This window comes from Telmatherina bonti (assembly GCF_933228915.1).
Source record: "Telmatherina bonti genome assembly, chromosome: 8".
Lineage (NCBI taxonomy): Eukaryota > Metazoa > Chordata > Actinopteri > Atheriniformes > Telmatherinidae > Telmatherina > Telmatherina bonti.
The window spans coordinates 31,801,559-31,828,221 of NC_136626.1; the positions used below are offsets into that span (position 1 = coordinate 31,801,559).

The window sequence follows — 26,663 nt, forward strand, 5'->3', positions numbered from 1 at the left end:
CATTAACCCATAAACAACACAGTTAGCATGCATGTGATTAAAGACATGAATCTGGCGCCATCTCCTCGGGGCGGAGCTGGAGATGGATGGAGGATGGAGGTGCCTTGTTACAGCGGTGAACTAAATCCACTAAAAACACTTCATCCTCCTTATTTACGCAGATTCTGACAGTTTTCCAGATGACTGCCTCCATCGTTTCACACTGCCCCGATGGGCGCAGAATTTACTGTTATATGTATGAATATGAGTGCAGCCTGTTTTAACTCGTGCTTCCTCATTTCTTCTTCCTCTGGTGTCTCCGGCTAGCTGAGCTTTTCCTTCCTGTTAAAGGCAGTTTTTCCTCTCCACTGTCTGCATGTGCAGCTCAGCATGGAGGACGGATTTAAGACGCTGCTTTCCTCAACAAGGCATTTACTTTTTTTTAAATCGGGGCTCTAAGAAAACATCTGGGTGACTTTGTCAATTCATTCGATTCATGGACAACATACTTATTAAACAACAGCTGCTTTGCTCTTACAAAATATTTCCATCCTTTATTTTTTCCTCCCTGCGTGACCTCAAAATTATTTATACCAGTAAGATGCCAGGTGTCCAGCAACAGCTGCCATGTCTATGTGAAGTAAGTAAGCAGGATACATTTATTTTCAGTACGGTTTGAGAGCAAATGTCACAAAGTGATTTACACTAAAACATCATCATAAAATGAATAAAACAACATAAAAAGTTATATAAAGAACAAAGTAAATGAAATAAAAATGCGATGGACTGGCGAGCTGTCCAGGTTGTACCCGCCTTTTGCCCAAAGACAGCTGGGATAGGCTCCAGCTTCCCTGCAACCCTTCATCGGACTAAACAGGTAGGATGATGGATGAATGAATAAAAAGTAAAAATGAAAGTTATTATTAACATGTCTGTTTGAATAAATAGTTTATAAGTTGTTTTTCTGCAGAACACACACATGTCATATTGAGTGTGAGAGAGTTCCAGCTTGTGGGACGACAAGCTGAAACGTTGTGTTGATGGGACCACCAGCAGACCCTGCTGGAAGATCTGACAGAAGACTAATGTAATGGTGTGTTCAGACCAAACACACCGTAAGGAACGTAAAACAGGAATTATCGAGCTTTTCTGTGTGTTTTGGTCAGAAGTCTGGCAGCTGCAGCTCGACGCACCTGCAGGAGGTTTGAGGAAATTACAGCTCATCCAGTCGCTGACGGAAGGTTAACCTCAAAGTTTCCCTCGATAACATCCTGACGGCCATTTTTTCAGATTTACTGCAAACTCTTTTTTCCCTCTTTGTCTTTTCATTTTGTTCATTTAAGTCTTTTTTTTTTATAAACAAATGTTTGAACACTATATTATCTTTTTTTATTATTTGTTCAATGTTATAAATTTATTTAACTGTAGTTAATTTTAATCAAGTCTCTCTTTTTTCTTTTCTTTATTAACTTTACCATGGTGGAGGTCATGTTGTGGGCAGTGTCCCTCTGTCTGTCTGTCCCTCTGTCTGTCTGTCTGTCTGTCCCTCTGTCCCTCTGTCTGTCCCTCTGTCTGTCTGTCTGTCTGTCCCTCTGTCCCTCTGTCTGTCCCTCTGTCCCTCTGTCTGTCTGTCTGTCTGTCTGTCTGTCTGTCCCTCTGTCTGTCTGTCCCTCTGTCTGTCTGTCTGTCTGTCCCTCTGTCTGTCTGTCTGTCTGTCCCTCTGTCTGTCTGTCCCTCTGTCTGTCTGTCTGTCTGTCCCTCTGTCCCTCTGTCTGTCTGTCTGTCTGTCCCTCTGTCCCTCTGTCTGTCTGTCTGTCCCTCTGTCCCTCTGTCTGTCCCTCTGTCCCTCTGTCTGTCTGTCTGTCTGTCCCTCTGTCTGTCTGTCTGTCTGTCTGTCCCTCTGTCTGTCTGTTCCTCTGTCTGTCTGTCTGTCTGTCTGTCCCTCTGTCCCTCTGTCTGTCTGTCTGTCTGTCTGTCCCTCTGTCCCTCTGTCTGTCTGTCCCTCTGTCTGTCTGTCTGTCTGTCCCTCTGTCTGTCTGTCTGTCTGTCTGTCCCTCTGTCCCTCTGTCTGTCTGTCTGTCTGTCTGTCCCTCTGTCCCTCTGTCTGTCTGTCCCTCTGTCTGTCTGTCTGTCTGTCTGTCTGTCCCTCTGTCTGTCTGTCTGTCTGTCTGTCTGTCTGTCCCTCTGTCCCTCTGTCTGTCTGTCTGTCTGTCCCTCTGTCTGTCTGTCTGTCTGTCCCTCTGTCTGTCCCTCTGTCCCTCTGTCTGTCTGTCCCTCTGTCTGTCTGTCTGTCTGTCTGTCTGTCCTTCTGTCTGTCTGTCCCTCTGTCTGTCTGTCCCTCTGTCTGTCTGTCTGTCTGTCTGTCAATTTTTTTGTGTCACAATTGTAATTTTTTTTGTTAAAAAAAATGTTTGTTTTTTTCAAATGAATTGAAATAATCCATTATAATATTTTTGTAATTTTTATTGTTTTTATTGATATTTTTACTTGGGCTTTACAGCAGCAGAATGATGGTATGGTGACTGTTGTTTTTTTTCTAAATGAAATTAAGAAAAATAACGAGCAAAAAAAGTTTAATACATTTTTTCTACATCTATAAAAATCAACAATATCGAAGAATTGCAAAAATCGTAATTTAAATCAAATCGGCAAAAATCAGAATCGAATTGGGATGAAAGCGTATCGTCACAGCCCTAGAATTTATGGTCTTTCAAAATATTTGTGCATAAATTCGGGCATTTAGAGATTAACACATAACTTTCATCAATTATTGTTTGACAGCTAAGTTTAAAAGAATATTTTGTAATTTATGGAGCAGAGACAATGCAGAAAGTATGACTAAGTCATGAAACAACATTGAAAGATGATTTTGAAGGCCGCCCTGGACCCTCCATGTGGATTTTGTTGCCTCTATCTCTCCATGAGGAGGCACAGTGTTCCTCCTGGAGATATTTTCATGTTACAAAGTTCTGAACTGCGCTGCGAGTTATTTCCTCTGGAGATATCCATCATGGCCTAGAGTAGCTAAACATGGATGTAACATGCAAAATGATGAATTTATTTCATTATAGCCCTGCGATGGACCAGCGAGCTGTCCAGGGTGTCCCCTGCCTTTCGCCCAAAGACAGCTGGGATAGGCTCCAGCTTTCCCACGACTCTTCATCGGATTAAGCGGTTAGGAAGATGAATGAATGAGTGTATTTCAATTTATTTGAATCTTGTGTTTAATTGTAATGATGCAAGTGGGATTTCTGGGTTCACCTGTCTGAATAGTTTCCTCCAAAAACGAGATGACATCATTTCATAACGTCTCAAACACTATAGTCTTCCATTAGATGCAAATCCCACCAAAAAAAACTGCAAAAAAAAGCAGCAAAAAGTTGCCAAAAATCAAAGTACACAACAATCTGTTGGAATGGCTTCCTGTAATTTGAGTTATTAATGTTTCATAGACAATAGTGCTGAAGGTGCAAGCAGGGAAGTTACTAATGCCAGTAACGCTTGTCTTCTCTGCACTGATCCTATTATTGCTGTATGAATATGCAAACAGTGAAGGAATACACATGTGCACACACTCACGTGCAGGCAGTAAACGTTCTGGGGGATTTTCTGCTTCGCTCGTACATTATCTGCTAATCTCTTGGCAGATCAAACAAGCAGCTGGATGGAAAATGTCTGTTCAGGCATGAACATCTCTGAAACATCTCTGAAATATTGTAAAACTCCAGTGAATGTGTGAAAATATGGCATCAGAATCCTCAGAATATTCCCTTTCTGGCATTGGCATTCCCTTAAGTGCAACAGTGAATTCAAGTGTCAGGAAGCAGACTGCAGACACAAAACACACATCCATATGGCTAAAAACAGCATTTTTCTCAGGAAAAACCCTTTAAAATGCTTTCTCTGCAGTCATGACTTGGAAATAAATTCATTTAGATTTGGGGATTGGGAATGTTGGGAATTCTTCCTGCTGTGTCTCACCGTTTTCCCTCTTTGCTGATTTGTGTTCATGTCAGCAGCCTGCAGTAGATAAGGAGGTGTACAACTTTAGACCCCAAACAGCTTTTTTGCTGTTTAATTAGGATTATATTATGTTGTTTACCTGTTCCGACTGTTTATAGGTGAAGTTTTATAACATCTGATCGTTGTGTAATCCTGCTGTGAACATTAAAATTATAGACAAAAGAAAAAACAACAAGAATTTGAGAGAAATCTGTCTGGATGGTTGTCTTGTTAATTAATAGTTCACTTTATATTCATACTATTTTATTCTACAGTCATTTAGAAGACGCTTTTATCCAAAGCAACTTTATATTTGAATTAATCTTCATGCATTTCTATATTTTCAAGTATAATTTCAGATTAGTGGCTGTTCTGTGTATAAACATAGCAGGATGAGGAGGCTTTCTTTTTGCTGAACTCTGTTTACTCAACGATGGTACTGCCCTGAGTTGCAGTCATATTATTTATTATGTCACAGTCAGGTTGTACAGTATAATGACTGATTACCAGTTGTGGGTTGTTGTTTGTAGCCACAATAAACAGGATCAGCTTGTAATCAAGACATATTTTGAGGAATGAGCAGATCAAGAAGATGTATTTAAATATCATTTCATGTTAAAGAACATTAAATGCATCTAACAGTCCTCGAGAGATCATTTTCATAGATGGAACTTAATGTGTTTCAGTAAAATATTTTTAAAAAATTCAAGAATTTCATAACTAATACATGTTTTCATCGCTTATCTTTCATAATCTAAATGAGCTATGAGGTTGTATTAAACTACAGAAAGTCCTGCAATAAATCTGTGATTTTTTTTTTTCCATCAACTCACTGAACGCTTTTTATATGAGTGCAGAATCAAATCTGCCTCGATGGTTTTATTGCCGTTTGGGAGCAGCAAACTGTGATTATTGGTTGATCATTAACTCATATTCACACGATTTATTTAACATATAAAATCATATGTTGTTGCAACCCTATCGCTGGTGCATCTCTCACTTTGAGCACTTTGACAGTTCAGCTGGCGATAAACGTGCACGCTCAAGCAAACGTGCATGTTATCTGGCGAGCTGTAAACCTCTGAGTGTGTGAGTAAAAGTGTGTGTACCCTAATGCGTACACAACTCTGGGTGAAAATAATGCAATGCAATGCAACAAATATCTATCTATCTATCTATCTATCTATCTATCTATCTATCTATCTATCTTTCTATATATATATATATATATATATATATATATATATATATATATATATATATATATATATATATATATATATATATATATATATATATATATATATATATATATATATATATATATATATATATGTATGTATATCTGAATACTATGCACTGAATTTACTTCACTGCTTACTTAGTTAGCCTGCTGCTCATTATTATTACTATTATTGTAATACTATTATTGTAATACTAATAATATCCCAATACTGGATGTATGCTTAAAGCCCATACTCATCTGTATTTAATGCTCATAGTACTCAAATCAGTATATGTGATAATCATTTTATGCCACAGCTGTAAAATACTTGTACATACAGATAATATATTCAATGTTTTTCTGCATGTTTTTCAAGGCACAAAATCACATAAAATGTCGACTTTTAAAACAAAACAAGTAACTGGACACTGTAGTTCTATTTATAACCATTAGGGGGCAGCTTGGCAGCTTGTACAGCAGTTCCACCTGAAGTTCAGACTAAATCCTGATTGTTTAACTTGATTAAATGGCTTTTTTATGAGCTTCAACCTAGGAAAATGAAAAATAAAAACTCAGTTAAACTGAGAAGAAAAGAGGCTGAAGATGAGAAAAACTTGTCGTCTGGGACTTTTTCAGTTTGATCAACACATAATTCTCATCAGCTTTATGATCAGCATGTCAGCGCGTGCCTGCCCCGCGAGCAGATGCGCTGCACAGGCGCTCGAGCTTTGCCCGCGTTGCTGCGCGACCTTTGAACCGCATGCGGCGGGCGCGCGCTCGGTCCGCGGCGCGGCGCGGCGTTATAAAAGCGGAGCGCCGCGCGGATGTGAGCGTCAGGTAGACCAGGTGAGGATTCCTGCTCTCAGACAAGCTCGCGCTCTCAGCTGCAGGTGCGTACTCAACCTGTTCTTATCATTTCCTTGTTTTAAAAGCTGAAGAGGCTTAAAATGACGCTTTTCTGTGCATTTAAAACAAAAGTTTGATCTGGAGTATGATGACTTTTTCATTTGACGTGTGATTTAACTTTTACACAGCTGTGTACACTGAATAGTGTCATTTATTGCCTATATCCAATAATTTCACTAATAAGATGTCAAGTCATGAAGGTTTCATGACTAAAACTTTTCACAACAATGTTTTTGTAACTTTCAGTCATGGCTCCAAGACCACAAGAAGGGACGGATTCCTCCTCCACTATGAGTACGTCTGTTTCCTGCTGGATGATTGTAAACCTGGTTCTGCTTAATTTCCTCTAACGTTCCCTGCTGCCTGATCTCCGTTAGGTGGCAAGGCTCTGGAGAAAGAAGAACCCATGCCGCCGACTTACTCCACCTTGGACCTGGTGGGTCAGGAGCCCCCGGAGGAAGATCCCTGGGATATCCAAGACCTCAAAGACTCAGGGATCAAGTGGTCAGGTGAGGCAGAGCTTCATCCTAACTCGTCCTGCTGAGCGCTGATGCCCATACAGACCTGACTCAGTGTTATGTGTTTCCTTTTATTTCTGCAGAGTTGGACACAAAAGGAAAGATTATGACCGTGCTGACTGGGATTTTGAAGCTGATTCTGCTTCTTGCATTTCTATACATGTTTATCTGCTCTCTGGATATTCTCAGCTCTGCTTTCCAACTGGTTGGAGGTAATAAAAAAAAAAAAGAAAAGAAGATTTCCATTCATTACAGTTAATCATACCCATCTCATGTATTTCACCTGAGCAGCACCATGCCCAGCGAGGAGCTTATGTAATGCATATGGTGTGTTATTAACCTGACGAGTGTGTGTGTGTTTGCAGGTAAAGCCGCTGGTGACATCTTCCAGGACAGTGCTGTGTTGTCCAACCCTGTGGCTGGGCTTGTGGTAGGAGTGTTAGTCACAGTGCTGGTTCAGAGCTCCAGCACCTCCTCCTCTATTGTTGTCAGCATGGTGTCCGCCACCAGTAAGTAGACACGCAGCTTTCCTGACTTTACATTGTAAATACACACATAATACAGCAAATCTGGAATCATCCGCTGTGTCTTTAGGACATGACACGATGCTTTACAGCCATGTTTCTTTTCCAGTTCTGGACGTCAAGACTGCAGTGCCGATCATCATGGGAGCAAACATCGGAACTTCTGTCACCAATACTATTGTGGCAATGATGCAGGCAGGAGACCGAAATGAGTTTCGCAGGTAAAGCAAAGCAAGTTCTGATTTAAAAAACGTTCAGAAAAGTATCCGAGGTGGTGATGCAGTGTGTTCACAAACACATTCTTTGACTATTTAGGGCTTTTGCAGGCGCAACAGTGCACGATTTCTTCAACTGGCTGTCTGTGCTGGTTCTCCTGCCGTTGGAAGTAGCCACCGGCGTTCTGTACAAACTCACCCACCTCCTGATCAAATCTTTCAAGGCTGGAGACGGTGGTCCCAAACTGCTCAGCATCATCACAGACCCTCTCACAAAGTCCATCATCGAGGTGACTATGACACTAATGAGGACTCGCGTTAAAGCACATACCGTTGTTTTAAACAAGGCATCTTCTCTTAGCTGGACAAGTCTGTCATTAACGCGATTGCGACTGGCGATGAAGCAGCAAGGAACAAGAGCCTGGTGAAGAAATGGTGCAAAATATTCACCAACACGGTAACAGACGGATTCTCATATTGTGACCCCACTGTTAGATCACGCTTTATAAAAAGGATAAGTGATTATCATCTTGTTTATGTTGTTTTTCTCAGAGTATCGTGAATACCACGGTGGACGAATGCCCCGCAGGCGCTCACTGTTGGGAAGAGGGAAACCAGACGATGACCCAGATTAACTCAACTTATACTGAAAACCTTGAGAAATGTAAGCGTACCTCCTTTTTGGGGGGGGGGAAATAGGGACACACAGCAGTTACCTGATGCGTTAAAGCTCAGTTGAAATGTGAGAGCCGCTTGGACACAACCACCTCCTTCATGCAGACCCCCCAATGTCAGGACAAAGCCTACCTTTGAGATGCCCAGTTCATACCCTCCCTACTTCAGCTCACCTTCTCAATAGTTCCTTTCATGCTTCCCTGAGGCACCTGAGTGACACATGACCACAAAATAAGATTGCTTCTTTAGTATCAGCCACCAACATGATTGGGTACTATCAGATAGTAATCGTCCCTAACGCACCACCCACAGTTTGCTTCACACAGTAAACACACGTTCTCCTACAAAACAATGTTGTTACTATTCATAGGTAAACATAATTCAAGCCCAGGGTTGGTGCTTCACCTCTGATTATCCCTTGCAGGCAAACACATCTTTGCCAACAGCAGCTTGCCAGATCTGGCCATCGGCCTCATTCTCCTGGCCTTGTCCCTGCTCGTCCTCTGCTCCTGCCTCATCCTCATCGTCAAGCTGCTCAACTCCATGCTGAAAGGACAGGTGGCTGTGGTCATCAAGAAGGTGATCAACACAGGTACAGAAATGAGAGAAAGCATCTGCTCTGACCGGCCTGTTTGATAGTCAGCACATCTGTTTTGGTGGTGATGCTTGATGAGCAGCACAGGCACAGCCCTTCCTGTTGCTTCTAGCCCTCCTCCAGGTGCGGCAGTCCTGGTGTGTGATGCACAAAGCTCAGGCACAACTCCTCTTCTCTGCAGAAATCCTCTTTGCTTTGGTTACGTCATCAAAGTGCTGACTTTATCATTGTTTTTCTGTTTTACTAGACTTCCCCTTTCCCTTCAGTTGGGTGACTGGTTATATTGCTATTTTGGTGGGAGCAGGGATGACTTTCATCGTCCAGAGTAGCTCCGTTTTCACCTCCGCTATAACGCCGCTTGTTGGTAAGCTATCACCAACACAATGACTCCACTCTGTTAATATTCTAATCTACACCAGAACTTAGATCTCGCTCCTCTTTCTATAGGAATCGGTGTGATTAGTCTTGAGAGAGCTTATCCTCTGACGTTGGGGTCAAACATCGGAACAACAACCACATCTTTACTCGCTGCTATGGCCAGTCCAGAAGAAACATTCTCAAACTCTCTGCAGGTAAGATGTGCTTAAATGTGTTTGATAAAGCTTGTTTATAATCAGATGGTGAGGTACTGCTGCAATCATGTTCTCCAGAGGATGAACCGTTCATCCAGCATCTCCATGAGGTTGACTGTTTTTCAAAAGTAAAATTTGTAGCTGGTTCACTGTGAAGAAAATTACTGCCTGTGCTATGCATCATTTGAAGCTGTCACTGAAAAATGGGATAATTTCTCATTTTTTAGGGCTCAAAAAACATAACATAACATGAACATGTTGCTGGATGTTGGTGTAACAGGTTACCTGTAACCAGGTAACCTGTTACACCAAGGCCATCCGGGAGGGGCTCAGAGTAGAGCCGCTGCTCCTCCGCATCAAGAGGAACCAGTTGAGGTGGCTCGGGCATCTGGTCAGGATGCCTCCTGGACCTCCCTAGTGAGGTGTTCCAGGCACGTCCCTCTGGGAGGAGACCCCGGGGAAGACCCAGGACACGCTGGAGGGATTGTATCTCTCGGCTGGCTTAGCAGCTCCTTGGGATCCCCCCCACAGAGTTGGCAAATGTGGCTGGGGAGAGGGAAGTCTGGGCTTCCTTGCTTAGGCTGCTGCCCCCGCGACCCGACCCCGGCTAAGCGGCGGAGAATGAATGCATGGATGGAGGTTACCTGGTTAAGACCTTTATTACATCATGGTTAGATATTATAAATTGATGGCTAAAGGGATTCAAACACTAGTGAGGTTTAAAAATGACAGCCACAGGCTGGCATCACATTGTCTGAAAACTTCTTTTAACATATCTTAAAATATAAAATGTAATGTAGGAATCCCAACATTTGTGTGGCTTCATTGTGATGCTACTTTGCTTTTCACATGGACAGACGTATTAAATACATATTATACTTAAAGGCCCCGGTCGAATGCTCAGAGAGATGAGCAATTTCATCCGTATTCTTATCCTTATTCTATCCTTATTCTTATATCTCATCCTTAGTTACACACGTTTGCAAGGGGTTTAGATATCAGTCACTTGACGCAGACAACGGTGCGATAACAGTGGAAATCAGGAGGGCAGTGCTGAGTTGTACAGCTGGCATGCAACCAGCGAAAAGAACAAACTAGAGAAGAAAAGGAACAGGAAGAAAATGTTATATATAGATACTGTATAAATATAAATTATCCGAAGAAGACAGACATTGAGGAGAACAGCAAAAAAAAACTTTATGGTTTTATTCTTCTTCTTCTGGTGTTTTTAGTCACCAGTAAATGACTTTATACTGCGTCAAAAGGTGGAAGTGAACTCTACACTCAGCACTGCCCACTAGTGGACGAACAGACTTTACAACCATGGGAACGTTAAAGACACATGGGAACATGAGGGCGATGATGTACGACAACATTTGAAATGGACGTCCCCATTTAAGGGAACATTTTGGGATCTTTACTGTGAAATGTTTTTGTATAGAGGTTCTGTATCTCAACTACTTTAGGATTTTTTTTTCCATTGAATTATGTGAAGAAATTTATATTCATCAGAGGATACATGATGTTACATCTACGCTAAGAAGTAAATTAAAAATGAAAACAGTTGCCTGATTGGAAGCCAGTGCTTCTGCACTCGTCCACTTTGTTTCTGAAATACCTGCAGAACTGATAAAAGGTGTCAAACACCGATAAGAAGTTCAATCCGTCACACAACTATGGTGAAAATAACGCATCAACGTGCATCAGCGGACCTAAATAGTCGGGCTGAGAGAGCTCTCAGGAACGCTTTACACCAGAAACGCTTTATTTATTTAAATGTGACCTTTCTTTGCATGTTTTTTCTCTAGATTGCACTTTGCCACTTCTTCTTCAACATCATGGGCATCTTGCTGTGGTACCCGATTCCCTTCACACGGCTGCCAATCAGGTTGGCCAGAGGACTGGGGAACCGAACGGCCAAGTACCGCTGGTTCGCCGTCCTCTACCTCATCCTGTGCTTCTTGGTTCTTCCTCTGAGCATATTCGGCTTGTCGATGGCTGGCTGGCAGGTCCTGGTCGGCGTGGGCGTTCCCATCATTGCCTTGCTTATCTTTGTGATCGTCATCAATGTGATGCAGTCTCGATGCCCCCGCTTCCTGCCCAAGGTTCTCCGCAACTGGGACTTTTTGCCGCGACCGCTGCACTCCATGGCGCCGTGGGACGTCGTGATGACCCGGGCCCTGGGCTTCTGCAGCAAACGCTGCTGCTGCTGCAAATGCAGCAACTGCTGCAAAAAAGAGGACGAGGATGAAAAGATCTCGAAGAACAACAGGAAGAGCCTGGAGATGTACGACAACCCGGCCATGTCTAAAGATGAAGACGTTGTGGCAACTCATCTTTAACATCTTGTAGATAAACTTGTGTCCATAAGCAAAACTTAATGCAATAATATATATTTTACACACCTGTAGTTGTTTGTAACCTCAAGAGTTGTGGTGCATTGTTGATCATCTGATGTATGAACTGTCACCATCATGCTGGAGAGTATGAACACGAGTCTTGCACATGATCTCCCAGGCCTGCAGTCGCCGGCTGTGTGATCTATATTTTACCATGTTGTCAGTGTATTGTACAGACTCTGCTATGACTTCCTATCTGGGTATCTGCAAATATGTTAACTATTTTTTATATTTGATATGATGTGTGGAAATCGGTTTGGTTTTTATTTTCATCCCAACTTCAAATGCTTAATGTAGCACGCAAAATTATAATGTTATTTACATATAATATCCCTCAGTATTTAAGGTTATAAAATATTTGTAAATAAAAAAATTTCTATTTTTAAATGTCTTTTTTTCAATTGCATCAGGTGCTGAAGAAGAAGTTCTAGTACCCGATAAGACATTTTATTGAAGTGATAGTTGGCTCAGAGAAGGATGGGGGTGTGTGTTTTACATGAAGAATGAGGAGATTAACATCAGCGTGCTCAATAAAAATGACTTCTTGTGAGGGAACACCTCCATATCTGAGGTGCCTTTGAAAAGCAGGATGTCAGACTGAAAGGCTACGCAAAGTTTAACTACAGTTCAGTTGCAGCAACATGATTTTAATGGATTTAAATGTTAAAATAAATGTAAATCAATCCCACCATCAGTTACACCCATGATAAATATAGTTTTAATATGTGCCCAATAGCTTTTAGCTGGCTGTCCAACAGCCATTTATAAAGGTGTGTATACAGTATGTTGCCATCATGTTAAGATGCAAACAACTTATTAAAATTTACATATAAGCTGTACATGCATATGTACATGCATATATACATGCATATATACATGCATATGTACATGCATATATACATGCATATGTACATGCATATGTACATGCATAAATACATGCATATGTACATGCATATATACATGCATATGTACATGCATACGCAGAGGGCGCTAATCAGGCCCATCTGTGTGCAACGTGATGAGTTTTGTCATACAAACAGCAGCGTTTCGAAAGATGTCAGTCAACATGAAAGCACAAAGCGTGGCTGCAACTTTACCAAGATTCAGCAACAGCTATGCTCCAGACCAGGGGTTTGAGTGTTTCCCTGCTACAACACACTTGATTCAAACAAAAAAGGGTTCTCCAACAACTTGTCATCTTCTGCACCTGCCTGTTAATGAGCCATTGATTGGGATCAGGTGTGTTGCAGCGGGAAACACTTAAACCTGCTGGATGGAAGCTCCGGAGTCGGAGACCGCTGCTACAGACATAAGTTCTGCTCCGCTCCATAACAAGTTCTGTTCAAGTCTCTTTCTGAATGGTCAGTAAGTAACGTTTATATACAACTTTTAAAAAAAACTTCTTTTTTTTTAAGTTAGCATTAGCAGTACCTTAGCTAAGTTTGCCGTTACCATGTAAACAGAGAAGAGATTGATGCGTATTTGTAACATTTAATTTAAAAAAATCTGATGCTGTTGGCCGAAAACCCCAGTTTTCCAGTTACATTCCAGTTTCCAGTTCCAAATGTTACATTCAAGATCAGTGAAATCTTTCCAAAAATCTCCAATTTCATAGCCTAAAACCTTTATTTGCACCTGGACGATCGGCTGAAATGCACATAAACAATGTATGGTGTCGTGTGTAAATGGCATTGTTGTCTTAAAACAGCCATAAACCATCCTGCTTGTCCTAGAAACCTCTGGCCTCAATAGACCAGTCAAAGCACCTGCTCCTCCCATTCCTCCCACTCCTTCTGCTCCACCACCCACAATGCCACACCTGAACATTTTCCCCTTTATGTATTTATGAGGTCAACTGGACTTAAAGTGCAGGACAATCAGACTTTAACCCTTTATGGGGCAAGAGACTATTTTTGATCACTTTGTTTTATTTCATGTTCAGCATGAAACTATTTTTTTATTGTTAATGTAACAACAGAACGGAGGTCTTGGTTCACGCCAGAAGCACAATTTTAGGTTAAAATTTCTCATTTCAAGGTATTTCATTGAGTTCCCTATAAAGAGTTAAACATGTAGTTTATAGTTCTCTGTAGTCACTCCTAAAACCTCATCTTGGTGCGGTGGACGACGCTGGCGCACACAGCTGCTTCATGTCACTCTTTTTCCACACCTGAACTAATTTATGGCTCTTCAGCACAAACCTTTCTGGTCACTGTCCTGCACATTTAATTTCTATTTTTTTCTATTTCTACAGTCATGTAGCCGACGCTTTTATCCAAAGCGACTTACATACATCGGGGGAAACTTGGGGTTCAGCGTTTTGCCCAAGGACACTTCGGCACACAGTCAGGGGAAGCATGGAATCGACCTCCCAACTCTCCAGCTGAAAGACGACCGCTCTTCCTCCTGAGCCACAGCCATCAGAGTATTAATGAGAATTTAGTCCCAACAAACTGCACAACTTTTCAGTAAAAGTTCAGATTAGTTCCAAACGTTGTATGTGTTCGAGGCGACGATAAGCGCTGACCGCCATGTGAGGAACATTCTGCTGACAGCAAAGTAATGAGCACAGCAACAGTCCACGTCCTGCTCAGTGTTACACTCTGGAGTTCAGGGAGAGTGTGAGGCATTTTATCTCCGGTTCCTGTTCCCACCTCAACCACAAGCACGTAAAAAGTGTTTGCAGGACTCTAGGTAACGTTGGTGAATGTAGCAAGAATGAAATTAAAAATGATAAAATGCTGTAAACAACAATGTTATCTGCTTGGGAGCTGATTAAAAGTCAAGTCTACGGTGAGGGGCAACGATACGCCGAGTTAGCGTCATGTTGGTCATTCTGTTTGTTTTGTTTTAAAGAAGGATGTCAAAAGGAAAAAAGATGATTATTTCATTGCAGACAGCACAGATGCATTAATAATTTCCTGCTCTATGTGTGTGCCTTTTCATACTTTGTGTGATCGTGTGACATTGTTTTTAAATGTTTAAATGACTTTTAGACACATTTACAGACAAGTTGCAGATGGTCTCTCCATCCACCGGCTCACGGATCATATTGATCTAATCCTGATTAACCTTCGTTTTACACCATGTTTTCTTTTGTTTTGTTTCCCAGTTGTAGTGACATTCCAACTTCTTTTGTTTCATTTTGGATTTAGTTGCAGGCCTGACATGCAGAAGTAGATTCAGTAACATTACCAGGACAGACGTACTGAGTAGAAGTCGATGGGTGTGTGTGTGTGTGTGTGACAGTACGGATTGAGTTTTATGACCAACAACGGGCAAAAAAATAGCTGGAAAAGTATTTGGCACAATTTCGAAACAACTGGAGGCACTTCTGATAATTAAACTGGTTTAACTGGCGATGGATCAATAACATGACGGGTATGAAAGGAGCATTTCAGAGAGGCAGAGTCTCTCAGATGGCAACACCAACACAGGTTCACCAGTCTGAAACAACATGTGGAAAAGTTTTAATCATGAAATCATGAATGTTATGCTCAGAAGGAATCTCTGTACACATGGGACAAGGCCAAAGGTCAAACCTGATGCTGGGAGTCTCTCAGGCAGCACTCCATTAAAACCGGAACTGGTTTTCTACTGAAAACCACTGCATGGACACAGGAAGGCTTTCAGGCATCACTGCAGTGCAGGTTAAAGCTCCATCAGGGGAAAAGCCAAATGTGAACTCTATGTGGAAATCTTTTCTGGATCTGAGGCAGAGTGGAAAACTGTTCTGCGGTCAGATGGATGAAAGTAGAAAAGCCTGCATCTCTGATGGGATGGGGTTGCATTAGTGCCGGTGGTGTGTGGGCCGCTTCCACATCTGTGAAGCTCCATCAATGCTAAAAAGTACATGGAGGCTTTAGAGCAATATGTGCTCACATCCAGACAACATCCAGCTGCTGAACTGACCTGCCTGCAGTCCAGACCTTTCACCAAAACATCTGGAGCATCATGGAAGCAGGAATCCAGCAACAAGGTCCAGTAGAGCAGCTGGAATCCTGCATCAGACCAGAGTGGAACAACATCCCTCTCCTAAAACTCCAGCTGCTGGTCTCCTCACTTCCCAGATGTTCACAGACAGATGTTAAAGGGATGCTATGATGGTATTTGGAGTTTTCTAAGCTTTCTACAGTGTTACAGTGTTGAATCCTCATCAGACATGTGAACGGCACTGTTTTTTATCACCTAAACGCATGTTTGAGTTTGAGTTTGAGTTCCAGCACGCTCTCCGTTCGGTTTCCATGGCAACGAAAAACGCGTCGTTTTAGAGAGTTTTTTCTACTTGGAAATCCTTGTGACGTCCCGGGGGATAAGGTTCGGTGATTGGTTACCTTCTACTGGTTAACAAGGGGATGTACAAATACATCAGGCGGGTGGAAAATGTTGGATAAAGTTATTTCCAACGATGGCTGGTGAGTTTACCAAAGAGAGACATCCTGCTGCATTCGTTGCTGTGGGTTGCTGTTTTCCACTTCGTTTTCAGGCTCTGATTCAGGTTCCAACATGTAGGGCTGTATGCTATGTGCTGACATTGTATTTTGTTTTTTTATTGAGTTCATATTAGCCTAATTCTTCTGTTTATGAGATGTTACAATGATGGCGAAAGCAGTTGCGGTGCGCACTCCCGATGTAGTGCAGTGGCGGGAGGCGGGGCTTAATGCGGAAGAGTCTCAATCCACTCGTTTTGCCCACAGGCTGATCTGACAGCCTACGGAGAGGGTCGGTCTGAAGTAAATAAAGCAATTTGTGACAATAACTCAATCAATCCCAGCCCTTCTGGTCTCAGAAATAAAAATAAATTAGCCTGAAATACACATAATAGTTCCACTTTAAAGAGAAGGAGATGCTACAAACATTTTTAAATTTAGATTTTAAAATACTCGTATTAGTTTTTAAAGCTCTTAAGGGTCTTAAGCTGAGGTATTTATCAGACTTGCTTTTAACTCATGAACCTCCCAGGACTCCCAGGTTGTTGGGGACTGGTTTCCTGTTTATCCCTAAGGCGAGGACTGGGTCGTATGGAGAAGCATCTTTTAGTGTCTACGGTCCTCGTCTTCCCGATGACCTGAGGGCGGCTGGGAGTGTCAACATCTTTAAGAGGCAAATTAAAACTTACCTTTTTAGTAAAGCTTTTGATTCATTATTTCTGAAGTCATAACTTTTTATTCTTTCCTTAGTAATATGTATTATTTTACTACATGTTGACTCTTATCTAAAGTGTTTTTATTTTTTTATTTTGTAACCACATTTTAATGTTTTTATGTCTTTTATTGCTTCTTACTATATATATATATATATATATATATATATATATATATATATATATATATATGTATATATATATATATATATATATATATATATATATATATATATATATATATATGTATATATATATATATATATATATGTATATGTATTTTTTATTTAGTTTTTTTTTTTTTTTTTTTCCAGTGTTTTAGCTTCCCGACACAGTTAATGGGGTTGGGACAGCGCCTCATAAGACATCATTTAATGTGTTTGCTATGTTGTGTATATGCTGGTTTCAAAGACTCCTAATTTAGGGGGATATAATAAGTAGTTTTGTTTTTTATCCTTTTTTTTCTTTTAACATAAAGCACTTTTTCATTTTTGTTGTATGAAAGGTGCTTTACATATAAAGATTGATTGATGGATTGATAAACATCATCCTGGAACTACGCTTTACAAATGACTCAAAATGAGCAAAATATTTTCCATGAAATGATTAAATGTCTCGTTTCAGCATTTAATATGTTGTTTATTTTCTACTTGAAATAAAAGAAAATGTTGAGATTTCCTGATGCTTTCTAAAAATCCCAAAATGCACACATCATCCATGACTGGGGTTTAAAAAACTCTTTCACAAAATGGAAAACTACCACAAACGTTCATTAGTCTAAAATTATCCTTTGCTTGTGAAATGTCAGTACTTTGGGATTTACTTCTACATCAGCTGTCAGAACGTTCTGCATCTTCACTCATCAGGACAGAAAAATGCTTTCAGCTTTGACTTTATTTCACATTCATTTGGTGTTTTCTAGAAGCATTAAAGTGTAGATGCAAACTGTTTCTTGTGTTATCCAAGCGGTAGTTTAAGACACACTTATCACCTCTCTAGTTAGTTATTATTAACTTGAACTTGACCATAAAGTGTGAGCGCACCTTTCCCTGCATTGTGGTTGAAAATGAAGCGAATGAATTTCATCATGTTTGACGTTGATTTCATGCAACGTGACTGATGAAAAGAACTCGGAGGATGGACAAATCAAATGGCTTCAGCTTCCAGGAGCAGCTGGAAGCAGAGAAAGTGGGAAACAAGGGAAATGTTGGAGAAATAAAATACTTTATGGTTCATTTTCTTGTTTTTTTTAACAGCTTACATGTAACACAGCATCGCATTTGCCTTTAATAAAACTAAAACATTACTCAGAGATGATTTAACTTGTGCTGCACATCATATTTCCAATTACACACTAAACGCTTCTTAAATAAAATTCTGGCCCCTTTTGATTGCCTTTTTTGCATATTGCTATGGCAACGGGACATGCTCCACCAGTGATTAATGCTGCTGCTTTGGGCATACTGATGGACAGTGAAACAGATACAAGAACTCAAATTAAATGAAATGAAACATACTTTATTAATCACTGATAATAAACTCTCGCATTAACTGGTGTATGATCATGATAAAGAAACTATTAGCATCTAAAGTGGTGTAATGAACACAAATCAATCGTGGGACGATGCTGTTTTGTTTCCTTCTGTTCTGATCTGAGCTGCCCATCAGTCGACAAACCCAGACGATGAAGAGACTTGCAGCATTTCTGCTTATTTATTTTTATTCATGTGAGTGCACACACTGAACTGTCTGTGAGATGACATCCACATCAGCACCAGTCTGGCAGAAAGCAGAGCTAATCTTGTTATTGCAGATAGGACTGATAGTTTTACAGCAGGAGGCCGCTAGGAGTAATTACAGCCTGCCGACAGGTGAAGGTCCACAGCCGTCAAGCGACAAGCGAGCACACACAGGGACACAATCAGCTTCCATTGTCAAGAGTTTTGCCACTGGAATGTGAAGTGTGTGTTTGTGTTTCGGTGCTGGCTCTGCTTCAGGACGAACTGGGCAGGTTTTTCACCATGACACAGATGGCGGTTGCTGTGACAACCAGATGAGATGGGTCACTTCACCTTCTCATCCTGCAGGAAAATGTCACCATACAATTATTTGGGAAAAGTATAAAATGTGGAGTTTGGTTCATTTTCTTTTACTGGTTTTTATTTAACTTAAGTTTTCTTATTTTATTTTTTATTTTTATTTTATTTATTTATTTATTTTTTTAGTTCATTTTAGTCCAAATGTGTATAATGAGAATTTTTCACTTACCCAGGTAAAGTCAAGGTAAACTTATTATAATTTATTGACACACTACCAGCCAAACATTAAATCCGATGGGAAAGTGTGTCCAAACTTTTGACTGGTAGTGTACGTAGGTTAGAGGGGCCATTTTAACCCATACGGAACCAACCAATGAAGAAAATATTAAGGACAATTTTATCAATAAAATATTATATAAAAGGTAACATTTTTTACATTTTTTTTTAATACTGTGTGGTATGTCCAACATTTTAATAGTGTAATCTTCTGCTTCCTGGTGTTCATTAAAATAAATCTGATGTATTTCTTAGGCGTTTGAGCAAAGTTTGTACCATAAAATGACACCAAATGTCTCAGAAAATGTACGTATTATATATATATATATATATATATATATATATATATATATATATATATATATATATATATATATATATATATATATAATAAGCTCAGTCCTACATACTACACACTCACATTACGCATTCTCAGTAAAAGAAGCAGGAGAACTGCTCCTCCAACTTATGAATGATTTAATGAAAAGTTAACTTGAGGAATTAAAATGACTATATAATTTTTTTTTTTTTTCTGCCTGAAGGTTAACTTGTTGGTACCAACCATAGACTGAATTGAAGCGGTGGGCGGTTCCTACCCTCGCCATGTTGGCAGCGTCATGCGCGTCGTCTCACCCAGAAAATACAAAAATGGGCAAAGAGGTGGAGCTGAGAGGGCAGCCATGAGTGTCATGGTGGATGATTGACATCGAGTGAACGCCGAGCTTTCTGTAGCTAAAAGCTAACCAAGCTAACTCGGCAATAACGGGAGCTAACCAGCTAATGGAGGTAAGCGGGCTAAAGCTAAGTCACGTTGTTAACTGGCTAAAAACCGCGGTTGTTCTATATTCTTCTGGCTTGAAGCCGGAGATCGGTACCTGTCAATCAAAAGGACACGCCCCTAAATATGCCGAACTTCGAGATTAAATTACTTTTAAACGGGCAAGTTAGAAAAAAATTCACTCCCCCCATAGTTGTAATGAAGGTAAACCTGACCTATTAAACTGAAAATGGATTTTTGAACCAGGTTGTAAACATGTTTATTTCTGCTGTGAAGTTGACCTTTTTAACATGGGAGTCTATGGGGATTTGCTCTGTTTTGCAGTCCCTAGTGGATGAAGGGGGAACTGCAGTTTAATGCACTTCAGCATAGGCTTCACTTTTTACCGCCGGAGGTTGCCGCTTGGTACCAAAGGTGCAAGACATGACGTCATTTCACTGACAAACATTCATTTGTCTCAGTTTTCCATCCAGCCTACACACACACACCAGCAGAAAGCTAATATTCTGGAGACGTCGATGATGTAGACCTCTACCAGACTGTAGGTGTTACTGTTTCCCTGCTACAACACACTTGAATCATATTGAAAAGGTTCTCCAACCACTTGTTGTCATCTTCGGCACCTGTCTGTTAGAGCCATGATTAGGGTCAGGTGTGTTGCAGCGGGGAAACACTATACTTGCAGGTCGTTCAAGAGGACCAGAGTTGGTGAGAGGGTCTTGGCTGCAGCCTGGAGAATAAGGCGAGGCTGGATATTGGGCGGGGTTGGACCCGTAACATTTTGATTGGATTTAACCGCAACCCTAACTCTAACCCTAATCCCACGCCCATTGGACGTCCAACCCCGCCCAATATCCAGCCCTGCCCCATTCTCCAGGCTGCAGCTGGGGGTTATTGGAGTTGGTGGCCCCTGACGTAGACCATTCAAGGCTTAATTTTAACTATAGATCCATCCATCTATAGTTTTTAACACCAGTCACAAGAGCAAATATCCAGTGTATCTTTAAATCCATACTGTGCTCCAGAAGCAGATAAATGCAGCCTGTTACTAGCCAGTCATCTAGCTTAAAAATATCTAGTAAAAAAATTGGTCATTTATCCCTAAAAGCTGATTTCAGAGAAAATTGCAGGACTTTAAGAGATTAGGTAACAACCTGTAAGTGGTTACTGCTAGTAAAGTTGTTGCTGTTGCACAGAAGACGTTAATGAGTGTGTGACTGGGAGGAGTTCCATCAGGCTGTTGTGTCCAGTCAGTGGTTAACAAAAGGTCCTAAAATGACTTCACTGTACATATATGTTTAAGAACCATAATTAAAGTAATTTGTTGCTGCATGTTTTAGTCAGTATTTCAGTTCAAGTGTTCACTGTGAAGACTGAACATGAAGCACAATTAAAAAATAACATTTAAACTGTTAAATTGATAAATTCCGATCAATCAAACTCAGTGGATTAGAATGGCAACAAACAACTTATCACAATAACATAACAGGCCATGTTTACGTACTCTCTTTGTTTATATATATAAAAAAAAAAAAAAAACAGAAGAGAGAGAGAGATAGAGATTTTAAAAAAAGATCAATGTTTTTCTTCTACTGCAGCATTACATAAAAAGGAGATTTCTTATTTTATTGAATTTAACATTACAATGTGGAAATATATTAACTGGATTATTAATTACAGAATACGTATCTATCTTATATAGATATATGACTCTTGTACTTCAGGCAGTTTTTGAATCATTGAAAAACATAAAAATAATCGTCATACATTTTTTTCATATTTGACAACTCAGTGTGTCAGTCATCCTGATTCATCTGAAGGCAAATGAAACTTTTATGTCTAAAATGCTGTTTGTCTTTAAAATCTTAAATATTTCTTAAAATCTTAACACAACAAAATATGTTATTTCCACATTTTGCCAATCCATGAAGAATAAATGAATGGCTTTTTGCCATTATCTTAGATACATAAGGAGTTCTTACTGGTTAGTTAACTGGTTCCTCAACAATCAATAATTAAATAAGAATAAATAAACCAAAAGGGTTATAGGATGATGCAACCGCTTATATCAAACAACAGAAGAAAATAAACAAGAGGTAATTTTCAATCTGACATATATTTTAGAAGGAACATAAGTAAAGAATTTAAACCAAGTTCTATAAACTCTTGACGTATCTCACGCTGTGAGTTGCATCTTTTCAAACACTTTCAAAAAACCACACATTCTTATCATTTCAGTACAATTATTCCAAAACTTTATGCCTGTAATGTAAACACAAACATTTAATGTTGGTTCTCACTTGGGATTTTTAAAAAATGAAATAAAATGTATTTATTTAATTAGTTATGAAGAACATCTGGATATTAGGAGCTAATCGTTTGATCTGAACTTTTGCATAATTTGAAATAATTTATCTTCTAGTTCAGTAAATTTCTGTACATGAAATAACGGCGAAGTTGTTTTACAATGACATTTATTAGCTAATATTCTGGTGACTTTCTTTTGAAATAGAAATAATTGAATTTGAGGGTCTACTGCAGTGTTTGTCAGCCACTGTGCTGTGGCACACTAGTGTGCTGTGAGAGATCATCAGGTGTGCCCTGAAAAATTATCCAATTTCACCTAATTTTTCTAAAAAGCAGCTCTGTGTTCATCCTGACAGGCCCAGGATTTTCTGTGAAAGATTTTAAAATCTTTCGTTGATCGGATTTCTATTCAAGACACTTTGACAAGATGCACTTCATTTTGTTTTTATTGGCTCTTTTAAAAAGAAAAAACGGTTTTGGTTTGTGGTGTTCCCTGTGATTTTATCAGTGAAAAAAGTGTACCTTGACTCAACAAAGGTTGAAAAACACTGGTCTACTGTATCCAGAAGCTGTTTAAGATTCTCCCTACTAGCAGTAAAAGTTGTATCATCTGCATATAATTGAACACATTTTGGTAAATTAAGAACCACAAAGGTCCCAGCAGCAAACCCTGAGGCACCCCATGTTCCTCTCAGCAGACTGTCTAATATCAATGTGTACAAGTCGAAACCTGTCATCTTAGCAGCCTATTCAGGGTGATTGTCAAATGCTTTCTGTTAATCCAATAAAACTACACCCTTAGGTTCCCAAATCTATCAATGTCAGTGAAGTGGTCCTGAAACAGGATTCAATTGATCATCATATTGTTTATTAGTTGGAAAGAACGTTTATCACCAGATTTATACAGAAAACAATCATTTCAGCGGTTTATATTTGTGAAGGACATTTTCCAGCAAGAGGAACAAGTTGCAGATGAAAAAAAACACAGCGTCGCTGCACAATCCTGCAAACGAGGCTTCCTAAACCTGTCATTCAGACCAAAGACTCAAGAGTTTTTGCTCTTTTATTCTTGTGGTTGAATCTCTGCGAGATGTTTGATATTTGCAGTGAAACATTTCAGAACATCATGAAGCCTGAAGGCTCACACACCTCTGGCTGAGTAAACGTGAAGGCAAGTTCTTGTAAACACACCTAATAGTGATTACAAGTACAACACGCATCACTTTCATGAGGTCAGAAAAACAGCAAACACCGTCCTGATGAATCTGAAAAGGAGTCCAGTAAATAGCTATTACACAGACTGACAACATCTGCAGTGCGAGCGGGAGCCTCTTCTGTGTGGAGGTGATGAAAGGAAGCGTGCTTTCAGCAGCAGACGGCATGACGGCTGTCTATTATGTCTCTGATGCACTAAGCACTGGACATTTAGTATTTTCATTCACTGCTGACATTTCTAGGCAAAGTGCCACTCCTCCTTTGACTCAGCATGGGAGTTAGGATTGTATCATTTAAAACTGTTGATACTGTGTGATAAAATCCCAGATATTGTGCAATTATGCAGAAAACTTGATGAAGTTCTCGCCTCCTTTGCGATGTCACTCAGCCACTCTTGTCATACTTTCATAAAAACCGATCCCTGCGTTCCACAGACTGCTGAGGGCCCCACATCTGATGTCAGTCAGTAACTCACCCACCACTTTATCACTTTATCACTTTATCAGCTCCACCTGTTCACTTGCTTCTCACAAATATTTAATCAGCCAATCACATGGCAGCAAGTCAACACATCTAAAATTAGGAAGAAAGAGGATTTAAGGGACTTTGAACCTTAGACTCTTTATAAAAAGATGGATGTAGCCTCTGTGACGTCACTCGTAGGTTTGTGAAGAGCTGAATTAAAGCTCGGTGGACGGTTCCTACCATCGCCATCTTGGCAGAGGCATGCGTTTCGTCTCGCCTGGAAAATACATATATGGGCAAAGAGGTGGAGATGAGAGGGGGGCTGTGAGCGTCATGGGGGATGATTGACATCGAGCGAACTCCGAGCTTTCCATAGCTAAAAGCTAACCGAACTAACCTGGAGATAACATGTGCTAACCAGCTAACGGAGGTAAGCGGGCTAAAGCTAAGTCACTTTGTTAACCGGCTAAAAACCGCGGTTGTTCTACGTTCTTCTGTTGAAGCGCGAGACAGAGTACCTGTCAATCAAAAGGGCACGCCCCCTAAATAGGCCGAATTTTGAGATCAAATTACTTTTAAACGGGCGAGTTCGAAAACAATTCATTCCCCCCACAGTTGTCATGAAGGTAAACCTGACCTATTAAACTGAAAATGGATTTTTGAACCAGGCTGTAAACATGTTTATTTCTGCTGTGAAGTTGGTCTTTTTAACATGGAAGTCTATGGGGATTTGCTCTGTTTTGCAGCCCCTAGTGGATGAAGGGGGAACTGCAGTTCTATGCAGTTATATGTATTCTATAGGCTTCACAAAGGGGTGCCCAAAGTCGGTCCCCGAGGGTCCTGCAGGTGTATCCCTGCTCCAACACACCTGGCTTCCGTTAATATGATCCAACAGCCAATGAAGTTTTGCAAAATGAGTGATTAGTTTGAGTCAGGTGTTTGAGCAGGGATACACGCAAAACCTGCAGAATTGTGGCCCTGAGGCCCGGAGCTGGGCATGCCTGTATTCTGATCTACTGGGATTTTTACAACCGTCTCTAGCGGGTCCAGACAGGGACAAAAAGTCAGGCCAACCCAACTCACGCTTGCAAAACTCTACATGCACACACTCATGGGCTAAGTAATCATCGTAGCTCATTATTCCACACCAATATTCACATTCAGCTACAAACCACTAGTCCAGAGTTTTCTTCTCTACCATCGTCACAAGGTTCAACACACTAATGATGGTGCTATGCTGGGATAAATAACATGATTGTTTCACCAGCGCTACATGGTCATCAGCAGCTTTACCAGATGTGATTTATGTAACATTAGAAAAGAAAAAAGCTCAGATTAGACAGTTTATAATGCAACAACACACCTGTAGAGGTCTGTTTGGTCCACCAAATATTTCATGCAGTAAAATGATGCCTGTCACCATGGAAACAGAAACGCACCCACAAGCACACAGTCCATATGGAGTTGTTAACTAAAACCTGAAACATCAACATTTAACCAACAAGCAGAAAAAGCTGCAGTCCCACCGTTTACAAGCAGATAAGCACACTGCACGGACACACAGATTAAGTCAAAAATATCCATCATCATCATCTGATAAAGTCTTCCTCACTGGCACAGTTTGCAGCTGTTTGAGTTGGACCAGAACAGATATGTGCAGTAAGCGTGCAAAGCAAACAGCCACACTAGGAAAATATCCACCTGTCACTTTAACACAGGAAATTTTATTCCATATTTTATTTATAATACCAGAAAATACCAAATGGGACTTACATTATATCCAAGTCTGTGAACACTTTACAGTACTGAACACTAAATTAATTTCTTTAAACGGGACGCCTTCGGGATGAATCAGGAACTATTGGGTAATTAACCAGTACTTACTGGTGCCCACAAACACCAGGCTTATTAGGGATGTAATGGTTCGTTATCAGGTAAACCAAACAGGAATGAATCAGGAACTAATGGGTAATTAACCAGTACTTCCTGGTGCCCACAAACACCAGGCTTATTAGGGATGTAATGGTTCGTTATCAGGTAAACCAAACAGAAATGAATCAGGAACTAATGGGTAATTAACCAGTACTTCCTGGTGCCCACAAACAAGAGGCTTATTATGGACGTAATGGTAAGTTATCAGGTAAACCAAAGAGGAATGAATCATGGACTAATACATACTTAAACCAGTACTTACTGGTGCCCAGTAGTTCCCTAATCACCAGGTTTTTTGGGGAACAACTGGTGTGGGGGAGATTATTTGATCTATTTATCTGAATGGGAAAGTTTATATTAATGAACAGGCAAAAACTGCTGTAAATATACTGGAATTGGCAAAATGGTCCTTTCCATCCATAGACCCACTTTCTTGTCTGCGTGATGTCATCACATCAATACGGATCTCTGAGACAAGTCTCACCAGGAATTAGGGCAGTTCTGAAGGGAAAAACTCCAAATTGGTAGCAAGATGGACCTAATATAGTGGCCAGCGAGTATCAGATACTATGGTTACAAGCAAATGAAGTCCACAGCAGGACATGATGTGGACTTTCAATAAATAGCTCTGAAATATTCTGATACTACTTCAGTGACCTTTAGCTGTGACATAACTTTATAATTTAGTCAATATGTCCATTTGTCGCCTCCTCACCTGCAGGGAAAACTGCTCCCAGATGTTTCCAAAGTCCAGCTGAGGCTGCAGAGAGATACATGCTATTTTTAGACTTGTTACAATGCAAAGGGGGCAATATACTGCGCATGCTATCAAATTATCTCATAGGTGGTGAAACAGAAAGCCAGTGCACAGCTTTCACTCCTCAAAGACCACATCACT

General features: G+C 40.4%; 1 protein-coding gene across 1 annotated transcript; it reads left to right on the forward strand.

Annotated features, from left to right (window-relative positions):
• Positions 1–6,360: 6,360 nt before the first annotated feature.
• On the forward strand, positions 6,361–11,553 carry LOC306759620 (sodium-dependent phosphate transport protein 2B-like; the record flags this gene model as incomplete). Its single annotated transcript, XM_079245312.1, has 12 exons — positions 6,361–6,406; positions 6,490–6,621; positions 6,714–6,842; positions 6,996–7,139; positions 7,264–7,375; positions 7,470–7,659; positions 7,731–7,826; positions 7,922–8,033; positions 8,469–8,636; positions 8,887–9,003; positions 9,087–9,211; positions 11,020–11,553. 12 exons carry the CDS (start codon positions 6,361–6,363, stop codon positions 11,551–11,553), a joined length of 1,905 nt encoding a protein of 634 aa, XP_079101438.1.
• Positions 11,554–26,663: the final 15,110 nt, after the last annotated feature.